The 25,856-nt window shown below is 54.4% G+C and overlaps 1 protein-coding gene across 2 annotated transcripts in view; it reads right to left on the bottom strand.

Moving 5' to 3' along the window:
* The window catches only part of COL5A1 (collagen type V alpha 1 chain), a 151,936-nt gene that overhangs the window by 107,974 nt on the left and 18,106 nt on the right, over positions 1-25,856 (bottom strand). For both annotated transcript variants that reach the window (XM_055334639.1, XM_055334645.1), the window contains exons 2-4: positions 7,044-7,211; positions 1,460-1,673; positions 302-464 (exon numbers count right to left, since the gene is read on the bottom strand). In XM_055334639.1, the coding sequence (XP_055190614.1) occupies positions 302-464; positions 1,460-1,673; positions 7,044-7,211 (545 nt within the window). The remainder of the gene's footprint in view (positions 1-301; positions 465-1,459; positions 1,674-7,043; positions 7,212-25,856) is intronic.

Genomic DNA, 25,856 nt, shown 5'->3' with positions numbered 1-25,856 from the left:
CCAGAAGTCAGGAGTCCACATGTGTCTACAAGCCCTGGGCCACACTCACCAAAGCCCTGCCCTTGCCAAGCTCATGCCTGGACTCCTCAGATGAGGGGGGACCCTGCCGTCCTCATGTAGCCTCTGCACTCCCACAGGCTACAAACACTTCTTGGGACAGCGGCAGAGGCCACGTTGAAATGCCAGCTGTCCCCGAGGAGGAGATAGGCAGCCAACAGCAGCCATCGTGGCTGTATCCAGGAGTGACCACTCACCAGCGCACATCCCAGGAGGCCCTGGGACAGCCTCCCTTCCACCTCACCTCAAATACTTCCTCATCTAGGATCCGGGTGCCAAACACGATGATGCCATTGACATCTATCATGGGGTGATCACTGCGGTCCAGGGGTTTGGTGGTCTTCTTTTTACAGTCCAAGATCAAGGTGACATTTTTCTTGTGGATGCTGAGAGCGATCCTGTGCCACCTGCAAAGGAATGGCCCAGGTGAGTGAGGGGGCTTGTGTTCCAGAACGCCAGTGCAGGTGACCTGCAGCAAACCACTATTTCCTGCACTGTCGTGGTGGGGCTGGGCAGCTCTGAACTGAGCCTCTGCCATCAGACCAGGTTGGGCGCAGATCCCAGCCACACGGCGTACCCCTGGGAGACCCGCTCAGGCTATGGAGGCCTTCAACCTCTCGCCTCCCAGACAAGCTCACCTGTCTGGACCTGGGAGCTCATGGGGCCACCCTGAGTGCAGGCTCGCCAGCAGGCCAAGAGCAGGGGGTATCCCATGGTTCTGTCTCAGTGAACCCCCCAAAACCTTGTGGGGAGCTGCAGGTGGCTGGAGAAGGTGGGGTTTGCTGGAAAGTGGTGGGATGGAAGGAAGGATGGATAGATGGATGGATGGCGGGATGGATGATGGATGGCAGGATGGATGGATGGATAGAAGGATGAAAGGATGGATGGAAGGAACCACCTCCTGAGGGGCTTCCAGGATCACACACATGGCCTCAGATATGTCAGCTGTGAAAGAGCTGACATTCATACTCCCAGCATTTAGGTAGATCCCCAACAAAGAAATTCTGGAAAGACTTTTCTTTTTCTTTTTTTTTTTTAAATCATTTGCCCACACATCCAATGGGTCCGTACCCTAGAAGAAGAGGGATACAACTGCACAATCTTTTATGTCGCTTGTGAGACTAGGAGTCTAGCGTTTGAGATGCTTCAATGCATTTGAAGGGGAAGCAGAGGCCCAGGGAGAAGAAAGGCAGGGAGTATGTCCTAAGACCAGGACCCTGGCCCCCCGAACTTGAGCCCAGTCCCATCTCTGCTTGATGCCCGCCTATGGACATGGTGGCACCATCCTGCTTTTCATAAAGCACATCCTGCCATAAGGTCCCTCACCTGCCAGCAGGTTTCAGTTGGCCTGCCCAGAACCCCAGGAGCAGTAGGACTGGGTCACTGAGCAGTGCCCACTTACTTGCCATCCGACAGGTTGATGCCCCTGAAGAGGGGGTAATCCTCTGGGCCTGGTTTCCCTGTGTGGTCCTCATAGAGGAAGACCGGAGAGCGGCCCATTTCCAGGCCAATCTGCTGAATGCCCTGCTCGTTGTAGATGGAGACCAGGAAGGCCTGGCTGCCTTTCTTGGCTTTCACAGTGGTTAGAATGGAGAAATCCTCCGGAAATGAAGACGCTGTAACGGTAGACAGAGATAAGAAGTCAGTCGGGAAGCTCTAACTACACCCAGCCACAGCTCCACAGACAAACCAGCTCGGGGACCTGGCAACTTGTGGTACATATGGTGGTGCACAGCCATCTGCTACTGCACACCTGCCCCTTATTAAACTGTTCCTGCAGCCCTTCCCTAGCACCACATGACCAAGCCTACCCTCTTGGAGGCGCAGTTTAAGTGCAAACCTGAGTGGTCCTTCCAGCAGTGAGCCCTGAGTGTCATCTCCTCAGTTCCTATAGCTCAATAGCAGGAGAGAGAGTAGGGGAGGAAGGTCCGAGGCAGGGACCACATTTCCTGGCTGATACACAAAACAGAAGAAAAGTAGAAAGAAGGACGACGGGGGGTGCTCAATCAGTGAAGCATCTGTCTTCAGCTCAGGTCATGATCCCAGGGTCCTGGGGTCGAGTCCTGCATGGGGCTCCCTGCTTCTCCTTCTCCCTCTGCCCCCTTCCCCTGGCTAGTGCTCTCTCTCTCAAATAATTTTTTTTTTTTTAAGTAGGAAAAAATCAAAAGACTTCAACCCAAATTTTAAAAAGGAAGAAAAAAAAGACAAACTCCGTATGTTAATGGCAGGCAATGCTCCTTACAACTCAAGACAGAAACAACACAAAGTCATGAACTGCCAGACCCGGGCCACCCCGCCGAGTGCATACCCCAGACCTGCCCACACGGCCGCGCCACCTCGGCCACCACCACGGGAAATCCCAGCCTATCCCCCACCCATCCATCCCCCTGGCGAGGACAGCAGCTCTGCCCAGGGCCCAGGTGGCGAGGGGGTGGGGGGCGGAGAGCGTGGCCAGTCCCTCCCTCCACAGGGGAGCCACCACCTGGAGACGCTCTGCAAACCTGCCCGGAGGAGCAGTGCTCGGAGAGGCGTCAGCACGAGCACCCTCACTCTAGAGGGGCTGTGAACCGGGCTAATGGGCCTGGGGAAGGGGTGACCCTGTTATCAGACCCACTGTTCACAAGGTCAAGCAGCCAGGCAGAGGCCAGGGGGGCAACAGAGTTGGGGTCCCTGCAGCTTCCAGCAGGGACGCTATCCCTGGGCGCCCTCTGCTGACAGAAGTGCCATGTGGCCAGGCAGCTGGCCTTGGCTGCTGCCCACTGGAGGGGCACATGCTGGGAACCAGGGGGTCCCCAGGCACCAGGCCCAGGGCGTCCTAAGGCTCCCCTGGGGGTGGGGGTAGGGGGCAGTGTGACCTCTGTGACCTCTGCAGGACCCAGGGTGGGGAGGGCTGCCAGGGCGAGCCAAGGGCGAGAGAAGCCAAAGCTGCCCCCTACAGGGAGACCGACTGGCCCTCCAAGGCCAGCTCAGGGACTCCTGTGAGGTCCCAAGGGGGAGAAAGAAAGCCGCTGAAAAATCAGCCCCACAAGCCCCAAAGCCCCAGCTCAGACACCCTCAGGGAGAGGCCCAGGGCCCCCTGCCCGGGGCTCAGGCTGCATCTGTCCATCTGCCACTTGGGGTGCCCTGGCCTCTCCCTCCACTGGGACAGGCTGGTTTCCCTGAGGAGCCACCCAGGCCACCCTTCCATATAGACAGGAAGCCTTTGGGAAGAGGTGTGCAGAGATCAGCAGTCACAGCCACCAGCTCTGCACCATCCTCCAAATGGGGGATGTACCAGAGTCAGAGAAGCCACCAGCAGAACCACCAAAGGGGAGACTCTGCAGCAAGGCCAGGGCAGGACCTCGGGACCCCACTGGGTCCCTGGGGGTGAAAGGGCACCAAAGGGCCCGGCGGGGGCTGTCAACCTGAGGCCCTGGGGAGGCCACTGCTCACATCAAGGGCAGCGCTCATCTCTAGGGTCACCTGCCCCATCCCCAGCTCAGACACCCTACAGCTGTCATCCCATCTTAAATACAGAGAAGGGCAGAGACAGGGGGTGCCCCCTTCCTGGCATGGAGCACGGCCTGGGGACGGCCACGGCCCACTCTCTCCAGCTCGTGAGGATGCCACGACCCAAGGTTCACACATCCCTGGGGGTAGATCTCAGCTCAGAGCGCCTGAGGGGGTACATTATGTCTGACACGAATCTCCCTGCTAGCAAAACAACAGTGGCTGAATTGTCACTCCAGAGATGGCCTAGGCCAGGCATGATGTGAGCCGGATGCTGACCCACACCATCTGGGCCATCTGGGCCAGACATCTGTGTCTGGGTCCCACTCTTCCTACTTGATTTCTCAAAGTCATAGAGGAGAGAGGCAGGTTCAGGCAGAGGCCCAATTGCTTCCTGAGGTCATTTCCTTCTCACTGTGCTGAGGCTCAAGGGCACTGGGGCAGTTTGGGTATACAGTAGGAAGTTAATAAAAGCATCTGTTAAATAAACCGAGTCCCATAAGCCAGCAGCTCCTGGATGGGACGTTCTACTGGGCAGGAGCTGATGTGGTGGCCCAGGCCCACCTGCAGGGAAGGTCTGGGGCAAAGGCCTAAGGGGGGGGGGGGTTGTGGCCGCATCCCACCCCTGCTTCAGGTCCTGAACATGAAGGGCATCTCTGTGGCCATGAGGTTGCCAGGTAGAGGATAAAATGGAGAGAGGACCCCAATCTGAAGCACGAGAACAGAGGAGATCACAGAGGAAGCCTGTGATCATGGGGAAGCCTGCCATGTTCTGGAGTCTTCAGAGGGGGCAGTGAGGATGTGGCCGTGCCGGTTCCATGGCTGCAGGAGCACCTGGTACTGGGCCCCAGGGCAGATGCCCATCCAGGAAACTGGGGAGGCCCTGATGGGACACATGGCTTCCTGCATTCTCGAGGGCCCACGATGGCATCTCCTAGGGTATCAGGCCCGTCTTCCCTTGACACCATGTCCCCTGCCCCTGGGCAGAGGGTGGCAAGGCCAGGGGATCCCCAGGCAAGCAGTGCCATGCTCTCCCCCCAAAGCATCACAGTTCTGGGCTCTGCCTTAATCCTTATGGGCCACCAGGGCCAACTGTTTGGAAAGGTCCATGGGTGCACGGGAGCTCCAGGGTCCCACTGACCTCAGGACCTGCCCACTGGCTGTAAGCAAGATGAGGAAGCTGTCTTGGAATCAGGGAGGACACATGTCTCCATCTGGCAGCACTGAGCTGCCCACCTGCACCCCTCTGGAGGTAGGGCAAGCCCTACAAAGGCTCCCAAAGAGCTGCTTGGCCCTGGCCACCGAGCACTCCTCTGTGAGCCTGTGAAGGGGGTCCCCGTGTCTCCAGAACAACTGGACAACTCTGAGGTCTTCCTGTCATGGCCACAGTCACCTGGACATGGACTTCCCTTTGCTCAAAGAGTCGTTCAGAGACGTTCATGCTCAGCTCAGGCCATCGTGCCCCGGCCTTGCAGCGAGCAGCCACCTGACCACGCACCCCTTCCAGGAGACACAGGCTGCTAAGGTGCAGCCGCGCCACCCTGGCCCCGGGAGACGGGCCCCACAGTGAGGAGGCCGACAGGCATCCGGCTCCCTCAGAGGCTCCCAGAGAGAAGGGACAGAAGCTGTGTGCCTCCTCACACCTGAGGCCACATCATACCACCCTGACCTGGAGGCACACCCCTGGCAGCTTTTGAGGACTCACTGTGGGGTTTGGAGAGGGGACCCCGTAGAAATTCCTAGTCAGATCAGCCCGCGGTGACCTCCAGCTTTATGTGGCTTGGACGAGGCACTGGCTGTGCCGGGACCCATTCTGCTCCACACGCTAATTGTGACCAGAAGACCCTGCCAGTGTGTTTACACGCTCAGTGTCTAATTGAGTCACTGATTTGAGAGCTCAGGGAGAATGAAGGCTTCAAACCTACATCCTGTCTGCCTGCTGAGGGATCCAGACTAGATCCCCAGTGATGAGTCTATCTCCTGAGATCATGCAATTTCTTGCCTTGAGATAAGCAGCCGCCCCCCCCCCGGAGCCCTTCTCTGAGATGCCCTCTCTCTGGGATGGGGAATGTGGGGCAGGACATGGGCAGCTTCCAGACAGAAATGAGAGCAGGCACCTGGCGGATGATTCTGGAACATAGGCTCAGCCCCAAAGGGGAGGAAGTGTTCTGGGGACGTGGAGAATGGAGGCGATCTGCGGGGAGTGACCTTGTCTGCAGCCCAGGGCGGCTGGGCATGCAGAAATACACTCCTGAGAGGTCCAGAGGCGACCTGGGCCCCCCACTGACCTCATCTACCCAAATGAGGGTATCCCCCAGTGACCTTCTTGGAAAGGGCCGACCCGGCATCTCTCGGAAACAGACTCCTAAGGGCCCCATGGACTAAAAGCAAGCTGATGGGTACCTGGGCGGCTCAGGGGGTGAAGCATCAGCCTTCCACTCGGGTCCTGATCCGGGGTCCTGAGATTGAGTCCACAGGGAGTCTGCTTCTCCCTCCCCCTCTCCCTCTACCCCTCCTCTGCTCAATCTCACACTCTCTCTCTCTCTCGAATAAATAAATGAAATCTTTCAAAAAATTAAATAAAGCCTGGCTGAGTGCAAGGGGCATCGGAAGCAAATAAACTGCCCCGAAAGAGTGTGTCCTTGGGGACCCCGTGGGGATGTGGGAGCACAGAGACGCCGCTACCGCCCAACGTCGGGGTCACAGGTCGGGGTCACAGCCAGGTCTTCCACTAATTACAGAACATCTCCGAAGGTGAGCATACCTGCCTGGTCCCCTGCTCCCTTTCTGATCTAAACCAGAACAAGCTCATTTAAGGCAGAGGTGAGAGGTGATCAATCATTGGCTATTACTCACATTCAGATAAGCCCTGAGGGGGTCGGGGTATGGGGAGGGGGTGTCACAGAGCGTCCACAGCCAGTCAACGGGGACAACCAGGCACTGCATCTTAGCAGCCAACATTGCCCCCCACTCCGGGCACGTAATTAAAAGCAGAGATCTGGCCCTTGGCAGTTGCTTCTCATTAAAAGCTTGCACCCTCTTGCTGGGAGCCCCAACGTGTGATTCATGTGTCTCTTAATGTCACTGCCCCAATTAAGCCTCTGTGTGGGAGCACTTCCTTTCCCATGACCCCAGGTCTCTCTCAACCTCATCACAGCAGAACCATGCATCACCTTTTTGCATTTGGAGTCCTGGCAGCCTGTCTACAGCTGGAGATACACCTGCCTGGGAAAAGCCAGGGGAATAGATGAGGCCTCACATGCCCACCTCGGGGGGGGGGGGGTGATATCCACTGGGCCATTTTCACTAGAATGACACCAAACCAGCCTCCTTAGAAGAGCTTCCAGCAAAACCACGCGTGCCTCTCCCACCATACAGTCTTCCAGCTCTGCGCCTGGCTGGAGGTGGGAGGTAGAGCCATTGCCTCCAACAGAACATGCACACCTGTCCCCACCACCCACCACCCACCTGCCTGAACACACACACACGTCTCTTACCAGGATACAACTGCTTGGTGGGCGCGCTGAGCTGGGCATCTTTCGTGACTCTGTAAGCGACGTCTGGGCCTTTGGAAGATCTCCGCGTAGCACAGAAACCTGTTGTCTTTGTTATTCCATCAGGCAAGTTGTGAAAATCTAGGACCTTCAGGAGATCCGCTGGCTGAGCTGAAATGGCAATGGGAGGTGGGGGGTTAGCTATGGGTGAGGTGAGGAGCACCACACGGCACCTGCCGCCCACCCAGGAGCACCCGGACAGATTAGGAGAATGGGAACCAGCTCAGGACCAACCGAGGGGCCAGGCGCTCGGGGGCATGGGGCGGCACACATCGGGGTCCCCAGAACCGCACTCTGGCCCAGCTCCCACCACAGCCACACACCAGGAGGAGACCCCTGCTGGCAACAGCCCACGGCCGCCCCCACCCCAACTTTGCAGATACGGCCCCTCCACTCTGCATCCTCCGCTGGCCGGTGCTGTCCAACGCCTGCTCCCAGTCACCCTCCCCTGGCCCGGTTGTGGGAAAGCCGCCCCGAACGCAAGCCGCGAGGACCCCACTGCTGATGGGAGCGACCCTGGAAGAAGGTCTTCTGGAGCAGGGGCACTGATGGCTCGTGGGTTCTGCTGTATGGGTCCCGGGGTCAGCACATCCTGTGTGACTAGGACACAGAGCCCGCAGAGCCCACGCGACCCCCCATCATTATCCAATTAAAAGGTGATTTTTCCCATAACTGTTTATAGCAAAGAGCCAGTTTCCACTTCCCCTAGAAGACCTATGCTTACAAGCAAGACAGTGCAGAACCAAGGACATGGGAGGAGCAGGTCCCTGCATCCCTTCCAGAAAGTTCCGAACCCTCCATGGGGGGCAGGGCAGCAGCTCCCAAGGGCATTCCAACGGCATTCCGCCAGGGCACTTCCTTCAGCAAGAGACGAGACAGCCTCCCCGTGCCCCTGGCTCCCTCCTTCACAGTGGGGAGAGCGAGGACCTCCAGGCTCTGAAAACTACAGGCCTGGGATCCACACACCTGCCCTAAACAAAGGCCATTTCATGGGGAAAAGCTCAGCTCCCATTACTACAGACAAGAAGCCCCAGTCATTCCAGCAGAGAAAATAAACCCCAACTTGGGAGTTGGAGTGACAGGCCCTGTGAGCAGCAGGTACTGCCCTGGGGTTTTGGGGAGCCCAGGGGCCAGCACCCACCTGTCTGCGGGGGTGTGGGTGGGGCTGATGACTGGTCCCGCCCCCACCACTGGGTATGTGAGCTCCAGCTCCACCGGGCAAATCAGGGCACAGCACCTCCCATCCCACGTGGTTGGTGCCCAGGTAGCCCGTAAGTGGCCCAGGCCCCACAGGGCTCCATCCTGGGCCTCTTCCTCCAGGAAAGAGCAATCCTCTCTGCTCTGCTGGTCCCGCACATGGACTATGAATGGGGAGCTGCAGGCAGCCCTCTCCTGGGAGAGAGAGAGACGGGCTCCTGCCACAGAGCTCGCACCCCTGGATCAAGCCGTGCCTGAAGAACGAACCTCTACGTTAGCCAGCACGTTCCTCCCTACATTTAGGGCAGCTTGGCTTAGACTCAACACCTGCTACTATAAAATGAGCACCCAGTGCGGGGGGCGACCGCAAGACTGGCACAGGCTCTCCAGCTCACTGGCTCACCCTCCTTCCTCCCCAGAGGGGTGACTACATGCCTGAGACTCGCTCAAGAGGAAAGCCTTGCTTGTCTAACATGGGTGGAGGATTTGAGGTGAGAAACAACCCCTCCCGCCACAGTATCGGTTTCCCCTTTGCGGGTCCCGGGAATCCTGCAGCCAGCTGCTACACCTGGAGCTCAGCATAACCATCGGGGGCAGAGAGTGGGGGCATGTGGGGACCCCGAAGCTGTGCACCCCCACTGCTTGTCCAGCAAGGCCCTGACAGAGACCCCATGCCCGCAAGGGTCCATGGCGTTCAGGGCAGTGGATGGTGCCCTGGCAGGTGCCAGTGCCACACGGTGACGCGCTGGGATGGGCGGGACAGCCTCCTGGGCCTGGCTCCAAGAACATGGGGATGCTTTCCTTCACCACGAAATGCACCCCCGCCCACGGTTCCCTGCAAGGCACCAGGGCACCCAGATCCCAGAGCTCTGCCCCCAGCGGAGTCACTTCCACAGCTCAGCTTGGCTGCAGACCTGTCACTGCAACCGAGGGAATATGAGGATGGGAGGGAACCCTTAAGGAGGGGACAGCGTGGGGACCCAGGACCTCTACTCGTGGATAGAATCACTGCTTCTTGTGGCCTCTGTGATTTTCCTGGGTGGCTCTGGGCTCCTACCCAGGGCCCAGACCTCACACCGCATAGTCAGCTCCCCCCCCAGCATTGGTGTGGCACCGGTGACCCCTGCCCCCAGCCCACAGGCTCCCCACAGCCCTCACAGTGTGCCTGTCCACTCGACATCCATGCAGATCCCAGCAGAGCCCAGGCCTGGACACGGCCCGTGGGAAGAGATGGGCCATGCCAGCCGCTGGCTCACCTGCCACAGCGACACGGCACCAAGCTCTGGCTCATCTCTGAGACTCAGTTCCAAGACGGGCAGCAGCCAAGGGGAGAGATCACAGATCGCGGCTGGGGTTTCTTGGGCTCCCGTCCCACTAGCTGGTGATGCTCTTCCCAGATGGGCAGCCTGCAAACCTGTTTTCTCAATTGTTGATGGGAGAGAGCTGTTTTCCAGAAGCCTCAGGAACATATTTACAGGCCTCTGCTAAACAAATTGAAAAGGCCACCCCTCCTGCTGGCCAGGGGCTCCCTGTGCCAGAGCTAAAAAAAATCTTCAAGTTTTATGGAAGGTATGGGAAGGGCCTGGGAGGCATCTGGCAGGACAGGACTTCCGTGGACTCTCCTTCCCACTGACATAGGAGCCTCCCCTTCAAAAGGAGGTTTCTTGAGAAACCAGGGCCCTTGGAGCCTCTGTCAGGATGAGGATGGTGCTGGGAGTAGCGCTGGTTTGGGGGACAGGTGCTCCTGGGTTTGAGCCCCATGTCACCCCACCAGGGAGGAGGTCTTGAGGTTACCCCACCAGGGAGGAGGTTGCCAAGGCTGGTGAGAGGATCCCTGGCAACAAAGACTGCCCTGGTACATTCCCTGGAAAAGCAGCAAGCCCTCCCTCCTCTTCCCTCCATGACAGCCAGGTGGGCAGCACCCCTGCATGTCCCAGCCGCCGGTGGAGACAGAGAGGGAACCAGCCATGCAGCCCCCACACCCGACCCAAGTGTGCAAAGCAGGCCACCAGGATGAGACCACGCCATGCTCACCACACCCGGGCCACCGCATTCTGGGAGCAGCAGGCACCCTGGTCCCACTCAGGCTCCCGTGCCTTCCCACCTTGCAGAGCCTGGGGAGCTGAAAACCGCACTTCCCAGACCCCCCCCGGCAGTGAGGCTCAGGGACACACAGGGTCCTAGCACTGAGGTGGCTGAGCTCCAGGTGCCAAGTCCCCACAAGGCAGCACCAGGACCCAGGAAAGAAATGTAGGAGCCACAGCAGTGACCCCCAAATACAGAAGCATAGCAGGGACCCACCAAGGGGTCTCCCGATGAGCCCGTGCAGGAGTGAGCGGCCCCGACCAGGATGCAGAGGACCCAGAGACAAATCTTACAAGTGGTGGGCTAAGGAGCCAAACGTTTCCACGGCCAGGGGCGACGTGTCCACCAGCGACACCAGGGTGACCTCTGCCACCCCCAGAAGCACTTTGCACAGTCACTGGGAAAGTCAGCTACCTGGGGCCCCTGTGGATCGGGGATGGCGGCGCTCCACACCCCTCATTTCACGGCTGCAGGACACGAGACACCAAAGCAGCCACCAAGGGTGAGCTGAGCACACCCAGGGCACTCAGGGTCCAACTGCCAGCGGGTCACATGGTCACCCAGCCAGCGAGCCTCGAGAGGGCAGGACACAGCCCCACCTTGCACACCAGGGCTGCCTATGCTAGCCGGCCTTGGGCTCAAAGTCCTCTATTTATTATTTATTTATTTATTTATTTATTTATTTATTTATTTATTTATTTATTTATTTATTTATTTATTTATTTATTTGCCTTTCTCAAACACTTGCTATTGGCAAAGACTTCCTGTGAGTCCCTGGCTCTGTCTGTCCACGGCCAGATGGCGCGAGGGCTAACTGTTGCCTCCAGGGCTCAGGGAGGAGGGTAGGATTATCAGAACCTACTCTCCAGGCCTGGAACCATAATGTGCCCTTGGATTCCACTCATGACCGGAACCCCTCTGGGAGGGGACCTTTACCTCCGTCCCCCGAGTCCCGGGGCCCCCAAGTTAGAGCCATGCCCACCACTACTCTCCTATCAGGGTGTCCTTGCCAATGCCATCCCATCCACCTGCAGATCCCCAGGGCCCTGGGTCCCTTCTCAGGTCGCAGGCTTCCACCAGAGCCCAGGCCCAAGCAGGATGGGTGGGGGCACCACAGCACCTTTATCTCATCAGGTGACCATCAGCAGCATCCCCCACAGGGATGGGCTCCGTCAGCCCCTGGGCTCGGGGATCTCTGTGCACAGGTGCTGGTGTGGGCTGGTCTATCTCTGCCCCAGGGTTAGCTGCACAGCCCCTGTCTGCACACCGGCCTTCACAGGTGAAGGAAGGCTGTGGCCTCCTGACACGTGCACAAACACTCAAGACCGCAGGCCCCAGGCAGGGCTGCTGGGAGGTGTGAGGCATGCAGCCTGCATCCTTGGCACCCAGTGGGACTTGGTCCCTGTGCTGGGGCCCCCAGGTCCCCAGCCCCAGAACTCCATGGCTCTCCCTCCAAGGCCATTGCCCACATTTCCAGCACCAATCTCTTGACAGAGACCAGGGCCTACTCCTGCCCAGTGCCTACAGGCTGCTGGGTGCCCCTAACAGGATGTGCCCAGGGAGGGGGTTCTGCACACTTCGGAGTCCACATCGTCACCAAAGGAAAATACAAGAGTTCTCAAAATGACCACCAAGGTTTATGCCTTCAAAACCCTCAGAACTGTCTAATGTCATAGCTAGAAGGATCACAGATACCCTGGGGCAGGGCCCTTTATTCCAAAAGTGAGTATGTGTGGAGAAGGGGACTGGCCAGCTGGGGCTGTGACAGGGCCACCCTCAGCTTCTGATCCATGCCAGTCCTGAACCAGCTGCCACTTGGCAGAGGCAGGTGACACACATCGGGGTCCCTGAAGCACAGCGCATGTGGACACCTCACAGCTCCTGGAGATGTGTCCTTCCACTAGTGGAGGTAACATCGAGCTCCTGTGCCACATCCATCGGCTCTCCTGGGCTGCAGAACTCAGGAGGGCCCCATACCGCCTTGGCGCCCGGAGGAGGCTCAAGGCCATTGCCACCCGGGGTGGCCCCTGCCTGGAGTCGGGGGAGTGCCCGCCCCTGCCCCCCCTCCCCGCGGCCTGCAGGAGCACACCTGGCACACCTGCTCTCACTCTGTCCTCACCAGGTCCCCCCTCTGCTTCCGGGGGTGGAGGTGGGGAGGGGGGAAGGAGGGCAGCAAGCAGGGTGGGCAGAGCACCCCCGCCCCGCCCCAGGGCTGAGGCACCCCCACCAGCCCTCCATGGGCCCATCAAGGAGGCCAGCACAGCAGGTTGAAAAAACAAACAAGCCTCTGGAGGCTGGAACTGACATTCCTCTTCAGTGACCAAACTATGGGAACAAAGCAAAAGGGCAGTGGGTAGCAAATGCACCATGGGCCTGGAACAGGCCATCTCCCAAGGCTCCCCTCCCCACGCCCAGGCTGTGGGGGTCAGAGACAGAGCCCTGGCCCATCACCTTGGGGCAGGTGGGGCTTGCTGCCACACTGGGAAGACAGGTCCCTGAACACCCACCCTTCAGTGGCTCCCATCACTGAGAATGAGCTCCTCTGCCAACATCAGGGTCCCGCCCAGGGAGCCTGGCTCTCACCGGCTGCCACCCCACCAAGACCACAGCGTTGCAAGGATGACTCCATTAAAGTCCCTGAGAACACAGTCCTGGGCTTGCGCAGTGCACGGCATGACCACCATGCTCAAACCCCCAGGGACCTGCCCCCCACGTGGCCTCAGAACTCCTGGCCTCCCTGCAGGCAGTTTTGCAGCTCGATGGGGCTGGATTCAAGCCTGGCTCTGTTCACCCTGCATGCCTCACACAAGGGCCTGCATGGCATGGAGACCGCAACTGGCAGGGACTTGCTGGCCCCACCCCTCCAGCCAGGACCCCTTCAGCCTTCCCTGCAATGCTCAACATCACCAGGCTCGTCCACTGCTTCAGGCCTATTTCTCAGTTTCTAAGGAGGAGCTCAGGGCTTTCTGGGGGATGTTTTCACTGAAGGAGGCAGCTTCATTGTGTGTGACTATTTGTGCAAATCGTTGGGGCAGCATCTATCTCCCGGACTGGATGGCCAGCACAGGCCTACCTGATGCTGCCTCCCCAGGGGCCTCTAAAGGCCCCAGAATTAGGGTTGATGGATATGCCTCTGGTTCCAGCTCCCCCAGCCACAAGCCTTGTGGCCCTGGAGAAAGTGGGTTCCAACCCAGGGGCTCCCCGTCACCATCTGTGAAAGGGAAGGGATACTGCGAGGGTGGCCTGCCCTGGGATGGTGGTGGGCGTGGGCCTGGGGCATGCATGGCCCCATGGCATGGGCAGCACCAGCCTGAGCGGAAACTCCTGGACAACACCAAGCACCTCCCCTGCCCCCCACAACCACCCCCATAGAGTGTGGGGAGGAGGGCAGGACCATACTCCTTCCCTGAGCAAACACAAGAGCCTCTCAGGCAGCGAGGAGGATGGCCCAATCCTGCCCCTCACTGCACCTTCATGGCAGCGTTCTGAGGGTGAAGGGTTGTCTTGGCAAGGGAAGGACGAGCTAAGAAGGTCTTCCAGACAGCAGAGAGCAGAGGTGACCTGGAGGCCATCACAGAGCCACTGGGGGTCAGGGCCAGATGCAGGATGCCCTCAGCCCACATGCCCCACCCACCCCTGCTGCCAGGAAACTCCATCTCTGCTCCATCCTCCTGGGGCCCAGAAGCCCCCCAGGCCACAGCTCAGCCTTGGGAGAAGCCCCAGGCCTGTGAGCTCCATCACAGCGGCCTAGCCAGCCTTTTCCTCCCAGCAAATGCCCGTGGCATCCTGTTCACGCTGCACCTGTTGCCCTGGAGGGGTGTGAGTCCCGTCAGATCACTTGGGCTGTCATTGCCGGCCACCCAGCTGCCCAGCAATGCCCAGGAAATGGGGAATCAGTGAGGAGTGATAGCAGCCAGGATGCACACAGACTCCAGAGAGCACAGGAGAGCAGCAGGTGGAGAGGCAGGTGCAGTGTCACGGAGCTGGCACCAGCTACTACCTCTCCTCCAAGGGCCTCCCAACAGGTGACACCCTGGGGCTGCAAGTACAGTGAGCCTGGCAGGGGCCGGGGACAGCTGAGGCCCCGGGCACCCGCTATGCATCCCCATACTCTAACCTGAGGGGCAGCCGCAGCCCTGGGTGCCCACCGTGTGCCCCCATGACCCAGGGAGAGGGCAGCCGAGGCCCCAGGTGCCCAATGTACATCCACACCACCCTATTTAGGAACACAATGTTCCTAAAGGGGGGACTGCGGGGGGGGGGTCATCCTGCTGGTCAGCCCCAGGAGAGGTGGGACTAGTCTGAAACTCACTCCTTAGGCTATGACCCTCATCTTACACCCCTAGTTGGGGCTGACCCAAGGGTCTGGACTCTGGCACCTCCGCATCACCCCACACTGTGGCCGTCGGCTGGCCAGGTGCCCTCACGGGGCCCAAACACATGTACATGCCAGCACCCAGGCCGAGGGCGCTCACATGTGGCCAAGCCTGCCGACCCTCCAGATGAGAAGAGAAGCCTCAACACACACACATCACTGGGAAGAAGGCCTGCAGGAGGAGCGGACAGGAAGGCAGACATCCTACGGGAGCACACAGAAGCCCCCCCCAAGGCTTGCCTGGGGCCACACAAGGGGGTAATCCCCCCACAAGCAGGGCAGCACGGGGATGTCAGAGCGCAGCTAGGCCTCACAGAGGAGGCTGGGCTCCCATTATGCCAAAGACTATGGGTGCTCCGGACCAGACTAGGACTCGAGCACCCTAGGAGTGACAGCAAATGTCACAACTGAAGGACAATCTTCTTGCTGGCCTGAGGAGCAGGGGTACATGTCCAGCTCCTCACGGCATCCACTTAGCACCTTCCTCCTCTCATCCATCATCTCTGCTTTCCATCTGGCCTCATGGAAAGGAAACAAAGGGGCTTACATGTGTCCCCCACCCCATGGGACGGCCGTTGACAGAAGAGGGCATGGACAGGAGTCCTGGGGCCGCTGCAGAGATGGTGTGGGCCAGAGGAGGCGGCCAGGGCTGGGCGCACACAGGCGCTGCCAGCAGGAGCCGGTCCAGGAGCGGAGCCTGCAGGCGTGATGGGGAACCAGATGATTAATCTTAGTTTCCTCTGAGGTAATTTATCTCCTTGTTCTGAAGGGAAGGGGTGGGGGATGGCACCAAGCGCCACATTCCACCGGGCTGGGGTTGGCTGCGTTTGCAGGCGCAGGCTCTGCGGGGCCCCACCTGCTTCCACGAGGCCCAGAGGGTGGGCTGGCTGCCATCGGGCCAGCTGGGGTCACACTGGCAGGGGGCCCTCTGCATCCTCAGCCTCGCCCAGGCCCAGCACCCAGGGAGCACTCAGGGTGCCTCGCGGATGAGGGAGGGCGGGCATGGGCCAAAACTGTACCAGCCCAGAACAGACTCACCACCGGCTCCATGAAATGTCACTGGGATGCTGGGGGGCCTCATTTGTGCAGCAATATCCTCTGGGGTCTACTGGGCATTGAGCACATGTGGAAAGTCTGTATCATTTCTGCACGAACCCTCCCAACATTCCAGAGTTCAGGCAATGTCAGTTGCACTGGCCTGAGCATTTCCAGCCCACTGGCCCTGCACACCAAAGGTGCATGGCCTTTCTGCATGTGGCCATGGCCTGCATATCAAGACTCAGAACTAAATAAATGGACATACCACGGAATCAGGTGCTAGCATATCCCAAAACCAATAGCAGCTCCACCACCCTGAGCCTCAGTTTCCCTGCTATAAAAGGGGTATAATAGGACCTGGCTTTCCTAGGAAGCCTTGAATGGTAGCCAAAATCAGTAGCACCAACAACACTAGATTATCAGGCTCCTTCCTTCCCTCAAGAGTTATCATGACAAGTCACAGTCGTGTCCACAAGAGATCCATTTCCTTCATGAAGCTCAAGGAGAGCAAGAGGCCCCATCATTAACCATGACACCCCAGCACCACACCACAGTCTGCACACACCATGCCCTCTCCACACTGGGCTGGTAGGAGGTGCCCCAAGGGACCTACCATCTCCTGGACTGTTAGCTCCTTGAGAGAAGGGTGTCACCCATAGTCACAGTGGGAGGAGAGAGCTTAGCCCAGAATAGATGCATAGTACAGTGAACTAACTAACTAACCAACCAACCACCCAACCAACCAACCAATCAACCACCCAACCAATCAACCAACCACCCAACCAACCAACCAACTAACCATCCAACCAGCCATTGAACAGAACCAACAGACATACAAGTGATGAGATGTGTGTTCTGTGGACTCAAGATAAATCCAGTAAGGGAGAAAACCCTTTAGGGACAATTCCACAGCAGCCCAGTTAGGAAGCACATACATATTGACCTTCTGATCCCCTCTCCTCTATTAGGGCTGAATTCTACAGAAAGCTTGCAAAGGTGTAAGGCAGAGTCATTTAGAGCAGCAAAGAATGGAAACCAGGTAAAAGCCCACCAGCTGGGAGCTGGTAAAATAAACAAGCTGCCTGCTGAAATCCTCTGTAGAGACTGGACAGGAAGGGACTGGTCTTGTTGGCCTGACCCAGACAGACAGTCAAGACATATCACTAAGTGAAAAGAGCAAATCACAAAAACATTCACAGAGCGCCATCCCTTTCATGTTAAAATAAATAAAAGCTGTCTATGTAACCTGAAACCATGTCATGTAAATGCACACACAGAAAGGCCCAGAAAAATACCAGCCGAACAGTGAGGGGCTTCTGTCTGGGCAGGGGCTGAGCACGTGTAGAAGGTAAAAGGGTACATCTGCTCATGTGTCTATATACACCCCCACTTATGAAAAATGCTCAATACAGCCTCAGAAAACCTACATAATTGTATTAACAACCACAACAGGGATGCCTGGGTGGCTCAGCAGCTGGGCGCTTGCCCTCAGCTCAGGTCGTGATCCTGGAATCTGGGATCGAGCCCTGCATCAGGCTCCCTACAAGGAGCCTGCTTCTCCTTCTGCCTGTGTCCCTGCCTCTCTCTCTCTTTCTCATGAATAAATAAATAAATAAATCTTAAAAACACACACACACACACACACAAAATACCAAAACACATTTTTCAAGGGTCCAGTTTTATAATAGCCACAAATTCTTTAACACAAGTGCCCAGTAAGAGATGCTATCTATGCTCTCTTGAATGGGGCAGGGCTGGTTTCTGTGACCATGTGACGAGTCGTGGAGGTGCTGTGTGCTGGTTTGTGGGTCCTGGCTTAAAGCAGCTTAGAACAGTGTTTCTGGGACCCAGTCTCCATGCTGCAACGAAGCCCAAGCAGCCCCTCGAGGGGCCCCATGAAGGGAACCCAAGCCCCCAGCCAGGACCCAGGGCCACCTCACTGGCCCCGGTGCAGCAGCTCAACCAGATGCCCGGGCAACATAGAGCCCCTGCCTGCTGGCCCCATTCGCAGGCTCCGGAGCCAACTAGGATTGCTAAAGTAGAGGACCGCTCTTTAGACAGTAAGTTCTGGTTGGTTTTAAGGTAGCAAAGGACAATCACAATAAACCAGCAACAAATAGGGGCTGAGATTTACAACAGCAATACTCCCAATAGATGTGTATGAAACTCTTGCAGCTAAAAAGGAGGGAAACAAGCAAATAAATCATGTTCAATGTCACTAGTAGCCAAATAAACCCAAGTAAAAGCAAGATTCTTTTGTCTCCCATCAAACTGGCAAAATATTTTTTTAATGTACTAAAGTTTGGCAAGGATGAAAATTCTCATTCTGTGCAGATGGGATCCCAAATTGACATCTTCTAAGAGACAGTGTGACTTGGTACTGAAAATGCTGGGAGCGTTCACTCTCTCCACCCAGTGGAGTTTACCTCCAACACCGAGTGACAGAGAGGTATAAAAATTTCAAGACCCTCACCACAAAATCATGTGCAACGCCAAAAACACGGAAAGAAACTAAATGTTCCAACTTGGGGAGGAGGGGGATAAGAACATATTACTGTACATCTGAAAACCACAATATCTACACTCATTAACTTTATGTATTGTTATGTTAATGTTAACTAATATTACTAATGCTTAATTAAGTAATCACTAATATTAGTAATAAAGGAATATTTAATCCTCTGGGGAAATGTTCCCAGGTGTTTTTTAAGATTTTATTCATTTATTTGAGAGAGATAGAATGCGTACAAGTGGAGGGAGGGGCAGAAGAAGAGAAAAAGCAGACTCCCCAATGAGCAGAGAGCCCGACTTGGGGTCGATCCCAGTGCCCTGAGTTCATGACCTAAGCCAAAGGCAGATGCTTAACTAAGTCACCCAGGTGCCCCATTTTTTTAAAATAATTTAAGTCAGGGTTTTGGAGGTATAATTTGCATGTAGTAAAATTCATTCTTTAGAACTCATTCTTTGGGCAGCCCGGGTGGCTCAGTGGTTTAGCACCACCTTTGGCCCAGGGTGTGGTCCTGGAGACCCGGGATCGAGTCCCACATCGGGCTCCCTGCATGGAGCCTGCTTCTCCTTCTGCCTGTGTCTCTGCCTCTCTCTCTGTGTCTGTGTCTCTCATGAATGAATAAATAAAATCTTTAAAAAAACCTCTTTCTTTGTAAGTGTATAGCCCAGAGAATCTGACCAATGTGTGGTCCTGTAACCATCCACCACCATCACAATATAGAATATTTCTATCACCTCAAAAAGTCTCCTTATGTCCTTCTTCCACCCCCAGCCTCTAAGAACCACTAACTTTTCTTTTATATATAGTTTTGCCTTTTTCCAAATGCCACATGAATAGAATCGCACCCCATATAGTCTTTTGTGTCTGTGCCTTCCACTTAACATAACACTTCTGAACCCACAATGCTCATGTGCCCACTCTGGCTATTGCTGTCAAGTATTCTACCACATGGGTCAACCACAGTTTGCTTCGCCATCTCCCCACTGATGGGCACTTGTGTTGTTCACAGTTTGGGGTAATAAAGCAGCATGTGAACATTCACACGTGTGTCTTTCCACAGACATATGTTTTCATGTCTCTGGGGTAAATGCGTAGGAGTGGAATTGCTGGGCCCCCTGTAAGTATGATTGACTTTATAAAAACCTGCCAAACTGTCCTCCCAAGTGACTGCACCAGCTTGCACTGCCACCAATAATGTATGACAGTTTCTCCACATACTCGCCAATGCTTGTGTGTGCTCTGGTACCCGCTTGTGGGCTTCATCTGTAATTCCCTGATGACTGCAGCTGTGAAGCATCTTTCCATATGCAAATGCACCATTCATTTTTTTTTTTTTTTGATGAAATGTCTGTTCAACTCTTCTGCCTGGCTTTAAATTGGGTCATCTGTCTTTTCACTGTTGAGCTACAACATTCCCTTATCTCTTCTAGATGTGTTTATTACATGTGTGTTTTTGCAAACATTTTAGTTCAATCTGTGGCTTACCCTCTCATTTTCCTAACAGTGTCTTTTGAAGAGCAGAAGCACTTAATTCAATCAAGTCCAATGTGTCGATTTTTTTACGGTTCATACTTCTTGTGCACTTTCCGAGAAATTTTTGACTAACTCAAGATAACAGGAAGGGAGTGTTTTCTTTCTTGTTATATTTTTATAGTTTTAAATCTCACACTTGCACCTATGATCCAACCTAATTTTTATATATGATTTGAAGTAAAGGATCCAGGTTTATTTATTTATTTATTTATTTTGCAAATGGATGTCTAGTTGTTCCAGCACCATTTGTCCTAAAGACTACCCTCTTGCCGCTGAAATTTCTTAGCACCATTGTCAAAAATCATATAGGAGTGAGACTATTTATAGACTCTCTTTTGTTCCCTTGCTCTACATGTCTATATGTCAACACCAGAATGCTTTAATCATGGTAACTTTATAGTAAGTCCTATAATCATATAACAGAAGACCTTTAAATTCTTCTTTTTCAAAATTCTTTTTTTTTTTTTATTTTAGGTCCTTTGCCTTTCCATGTACATTTCAGGATCAACTTGCCAATGTCTATTTTTCAAAAATGCCTTCTGGGATTTTAATTGGCATTACACGGAATCTCTAGATCAGTTGTGGATTAAAATGATACCTTTGCAATATTAGATCCTCTTGTCTATGAGCACGGTATACCTCTCCAACTCTTCAGACTTTCTTTAATACCTCTAAATGATGTTTTACAATTTCCAGTGCACAATTATCTTGTCAAATATATCTCTAAGTATTTTGTATTTTTAATGCCCCAGCAGTGGTGGCTTAAATTTCTATTTCCAACTGTTCATCTTTACACTCTAGACATATGAGTGACTTTTTGTATTGGCATTGACTTCTGTGACCATGCTAAACTTACTACTTCTGGATGCTTCCTTAAAAAGCCCATAGAGTTTTTAACATCAACAATTATGTGGCCTGCAAGTAAAGGAAGTTTCACTTCTCCCTTTCCAACCCACATGCCTCATATTTCCTTTTCTTGCCTTATTGCACTGTCCAGGATCACCATACAATGTTGAATAGGCAAGGTGGGAGCAGGTGTCCTCGCCATGTCCCTGATCCCAGGGAGCAGAGAAATCAGCATGTAGATTTTACATCAATGTCCTTTATCAGGTTGATGGAATTCCCTTTTACTCCTCATTTACTGAGATTTATGCATATTTTAAGTTTAAAGCTATTACAAAGTAACCTGTAATTCCAATTTTGTAAATGCGGGCATGAAACAAATAATGGAAAATAAATATATCAAAATGTTCCGCTGGTAATTTATTTTGCTACACTCAATAGAAGAAACAATCACCACAATCATGGTTCAAACAAGGAAGGGATCATGGTTCATTTTTATTTTTCTCCTTATACTGTTTAGTAGCTTTCAACAGTTCTAGGACGGGTGTGTATTGCCTTTATAACAAATCAATGGAATCATAAATGCCAATTAGTGTCCCACAGGAAATGGCACTATGATTAAATAGTTGTCCTCTTTCCATGTTCACCTAAACCAAACCTGCAAGACTGTCAGAGCTTTCTTTTCACCTTTGCCTTGGTAGTAGGCAATTTTTAACCTTATAAAACAAAACTGTGTTTGCACTTCTCAGGAATGTTACATTTCTTGAGTCTCACATTTGGAGTGGGCCACCCCACACCATGCCTCTGCACACTCTCCCACTCCACCCCTCCCCCACCCCACTAAGGCCCAAGTCTACCTCACCCCTGTCCTTCCGGACTGAAACGTGGACAAAAGGCAAATGTGTCTGCTGGCTCACTGGTTTTCCAGCGCTGATATTGGCTGCCTTAAAATTCTCATTGGAAGAGACAACTTTAGAAACAGAAGAAAATTAGCCCTTGGAGATGGTGTCACACCTATTAAATATCACAAAGCAAACAATGTGATAAGTGAAATTAAGAGGAATATTTCCTGTTACAAATTAAAGCCAGTGTCTATCCAGTCAAGCCCTGCATACCCATTTGAATGCTCCTTACACAGTCCAGAGCGTGGCCACAGATAGATCCTAGTGCAGTTTTGTTGATTCTAGGATTCAGCTCTGAAATTATGCTATTCAATTATATGATCCAAGTAAAAGAATATTGCACTGGGTCACTCTGACCTTTGGAGGAATATGTTATGTTACTTCCCCCAGGACCAGAAGGCATTTTTAAATTACTAGAGCCAAGCAAGTCTTCAGAACACTCTTACTATGACTAAAAGCCACATGGACACCAAATGATCACAGAACTGTGCAAAACTACTGAACTCCCCCAAAGGAGGCACCACAAAGTAATGGCAGGACTCAGAACTGGCCTGCACAGCCCTCACCCCTGAGCCTACCACCCCCAGTTCCACTGGACTCTCTGGGCCCACGCCTGGCAGATTGACGAAGTGGAGTTCCAACCTCCACCCCCTACCTCACCAGGGGTGGCAAGTGCAGGCTCCACAGATTCCACAACCCTGGGCTCAGTCAGTACCTCCAAACACTGGCAAAGTACAAGAGTGGGCAGGTCTACATGAAGCCCACCTTCGCTACTGGGTGGCTCATCAGCAAGAATTCATCTAGGAGACTACCCGAATGAAAGCAGGCCCTTCCCTTCACACCTGGGCCTGCCCAGGCCAGCCCTCTCTCCCACCCACCCCGGTCGCACCCCCAACACCAGCCCCAACCCTCCCCACCCCCCGCACTGCTGCTCCAGTACACACTCATTCCATGTGACTGCCTGGTGGGGAGGGGACCCTATGGTCAGCAGGACTCAATACCACTGTCTTCTCAGTGGGCCACGGCAGGGACGCAGCAAATGCATGACAACCAGAGAGGAAGGGGGCATAGGGAGAGACAATGAGCATCTACTAATTGTCCATTTGGTCCTGGAGATTCCCTTATGTCTTCGGACTAAGTGGGAGGAGACAACTAGTGCTCTAAACATACATGATGCATAAGTATTATTAAGAACCCAGCTCTGGGCAACCCCGGTGGCACAGCGGTTTAGTGCCGCCTGCAGCCCGGGGTGTGATCCTGGAGACCTGGGATTGAGTCCCACGTCAGGCTCCCTGCATGGAGCCTGCTTCTCCTTCTGCCTGTGTCTCTGCCTTTCTCTCTCTGTGTGTGTCTCTATGAATAAATAAATAAAATCTTTAAAAAAAAAAAAAAAAGAAAAAGAACCCAGCTCTGAGGATACACTGTGGGATAGGAAGTGCTGCTCCACGTTCCAGATGAGGAAACCAAAGCCCTACAGGCCCAGGCAGCCCAGCCAGGTCACAAGCTTTACATGACAGAGCCCCTCTGCCCCCCAGGAGCACAGGGGATAATGCCCAGCTCACAGCACGGGTACCCCCGCTCTATCACATGGGCCCACCTGGGGTCGGTACCCAGGGTAATGTGGCCCAAGGCACAGGAGCTCCAGCAACAAGTGCCTGCTGCTGGCTAGAATGGCCTCCGCAATAAAAAGGCTTTAAAACATTCCTCAGTTCTGATGCCATGAGTCAGAGTCTAGGAATCCACCCCAAGGAAATAATGAGAGGCAGAAAGGATTTACCAGAAAGATGTTCATCCAGGTGTTATTTAGAACAGCAAGCAACTGGAAACACCCCAAGTCCAACACGAGGGGAGCAGAGAGGTAAAGTCCAGTGCAAGTATACAGCGAATGGTGGGGGCCATGGGGGATGTTTACAGCTGGTAATGACACGGGAAGTGTCTGTGACCAGGACAGGTGCAACCCTATTTCTACCAGAGCTGAGCCAGGGAAAGGGGAAAGCGTGAGGGCTGTGCCACTGAATACTCATGACCTCCCTCCCCCAAATTCATACGGTGAAATCGTCAGCCCCAAAGATAGTGGCTCCAGAGAGCTCCCTCATCCCCTCCACCACATGAGAACACAGTGAGAAGGCACCAGCTCTGAACCGGAAGAAGTGTCCTCCCCTAGCCATGCTGGCTCTTGACCTTGGACTTCTGGGCCTCTGGAACCATGAGAAATAAACCTTTGTGGTTTAGAAGCCACCCAGTCAGTGGTATTTTATTATAGCAGCCCAAACAGACTAAGAACAGAAAAGTGAAAGGCAGTTTTATGTTTCCCAAATTTGCCATAATAAGTATGCTTTACTTTTATAGTTGAGAAAAGCTAACAAAGGTATTTGGGGAATTAGTAGAATTTCGGAATCTATAACCAAATATCCTGAAACATAGACAGTCCACCTCCCCATTCCCTAGACAGAGTTTCTCTGACATTTCACGGTCAGCTGCACAGCTTCCCTTGCTCCCCCACCATCCTTTTCCCACCTCTGCTAAGAGCACATCCACCTCCCACCTCCCCAGTGAGTCCAGAGCCATGGGCCCCCTTCCTCAGTGAACCCCTGACACATGGGCGGTGCCTCACTGTTATCCTGGCTGCACTGTGTGCCACTGCTGCGGCCCAAAGCATCCAGGCTCTTGATTCAAGCCGGCACACACAGCCAGAGAATCCAGTTGTGCCTGGAACTATACTAAGTAAGCACTCAGAAGCTAAAGTGAGTCAGCCTCTCCTCACCCTCAAGCCTCTCCTCACCCTCTGTCCCCAGAGTGAGAGTGGACATCTGCAGGGTCATATCACCCTGACGTGGAAGTGGAATGTGGTGTGGTAGAGAGGGCAGCCCAGTGCCATGATGGAAGGAAGGATGGGGGCTGGGGGGTGGGGTAGACTCATGGTCTGGATCCATGGGTGGGTAGACAGATTTGTGGTCTGAATGGATGGGTGGGTGGTTAGGTGGAGGAATGGGATGATGGTCTGGATGGATGACTGAGTGGTGGAATGGGTTGATGGTCTGGATGATGGGTGGGTGGAGGAATGGGATGACGGTCTGGATGGATGGCTGAGTGGTGGAATTGGTTGATGGTTTGGATGGATGAGTGGACAGATTTGTGGCCTGGATGATGGGTGGGTGGAAGAATGGATAAATGTTCTGGATGGGTGGGTGGAGGAATGGGTTGATGGTCTGGATGGATGGGTGGATGGAGGAATGGGTTGATGGTCTGGATGGATGGGTGGGTGGAGGAATGAGTTGATGGTGGATGGATGGGTGGGTGGAGGAATGGGTTGATGGTCTGGATGGATGAGGGAATGAGTGGGTGGGTTAATGGCATGGATGAGTAGGTGGACAGATGAGTGGGCAGGCACACTGTGCAGGTGAATGTGTAGATGCATGGTGGATAAAGATAGGAATTCACCTTTGCCAATGTAAACTGAACTACAGGCACCAAAGCCTTATCTCTTGCCACTCTTTCCCCTGCCCCTGTGCTCTTGCTATGCTCCAGTCACACCAGACCCCAAATTCAAAGACCAAGGTCACACAGCATGAAGGGGGTTGCACATTCCATTTCCCTGTAGTTGGAATCCTCCAACCTCCAATCCTATTGCCCCAACCACCACTCCTCGTGAGTCCCCACTGACCTTGTAGACCTCAAGCTCAGACACAGTCACTCTAGGGACACGTGTCCTTAGGTCCCCACGCTGAACTGCTGGCCCTCCTTTGTGCTCCCTCTTGGGAGAACTAGATTAAACCACGTGAAATGGCTGCTGGGCCATTTTGGCCCATAAAATGCCACTTCCCCATGGTTCAACCAAACAGACCTATAACATATTCCTGTGACAGTCCAATCCCACCCAGATGTGGGGCTCAAGGGCAGGGAGCCCATGCTCATTTTAGTGTCCAGCATCTGGGGCCATGATTAGGCCACATGCCTGGCACACCCTGCCATTCTCAGATGAGTGAGCGAACACGGGGGTCTCAGCTCTGCGCTCCACCAGGACAGACCAACTCCCCTGTGGGAATACTAGTGGCTGAAGTTTGGGGACCAAGGTGGACTTCCCAGTGGTGATCTTGTAGAAACAAGACATGAAGGGCCCTGGGGAACAAATGGGGGCATCAGCTTCTCTAGGGCAGAGGACTCTCTGTTGTTCTCTGACACCACAAAGCCCCCTCCCTTAGCTCACCAGCTGAGGACCCCCCAAAGCCTCATGTCCAGACTGGCCTTCCAGGGGTGAGCAGAGAATCAGCTGG

The sequence above is a fragment of the Nyctereutes procyonoides genome, unplaced genomic scaffold, assembly GCF_905146905.1.
Source record: "Nyctereutes procyonoides isolate TBG_1078 unplaced genomic scaffold, NYPRO_anot_genome, whole genome shotgun sequence".
Taxonomy (NCBI): domain Eukaryota; kingdom Metazoa; phylum Chordata; class Mammalia; order Carnivora; family Canidae; genus Nyctereutes; species Nyctereutes procyonoides.
Note: the sequence above shows the minus strand (reverse complement) of the source record. Positions and strands in the feature narration are given on the sequence as shown.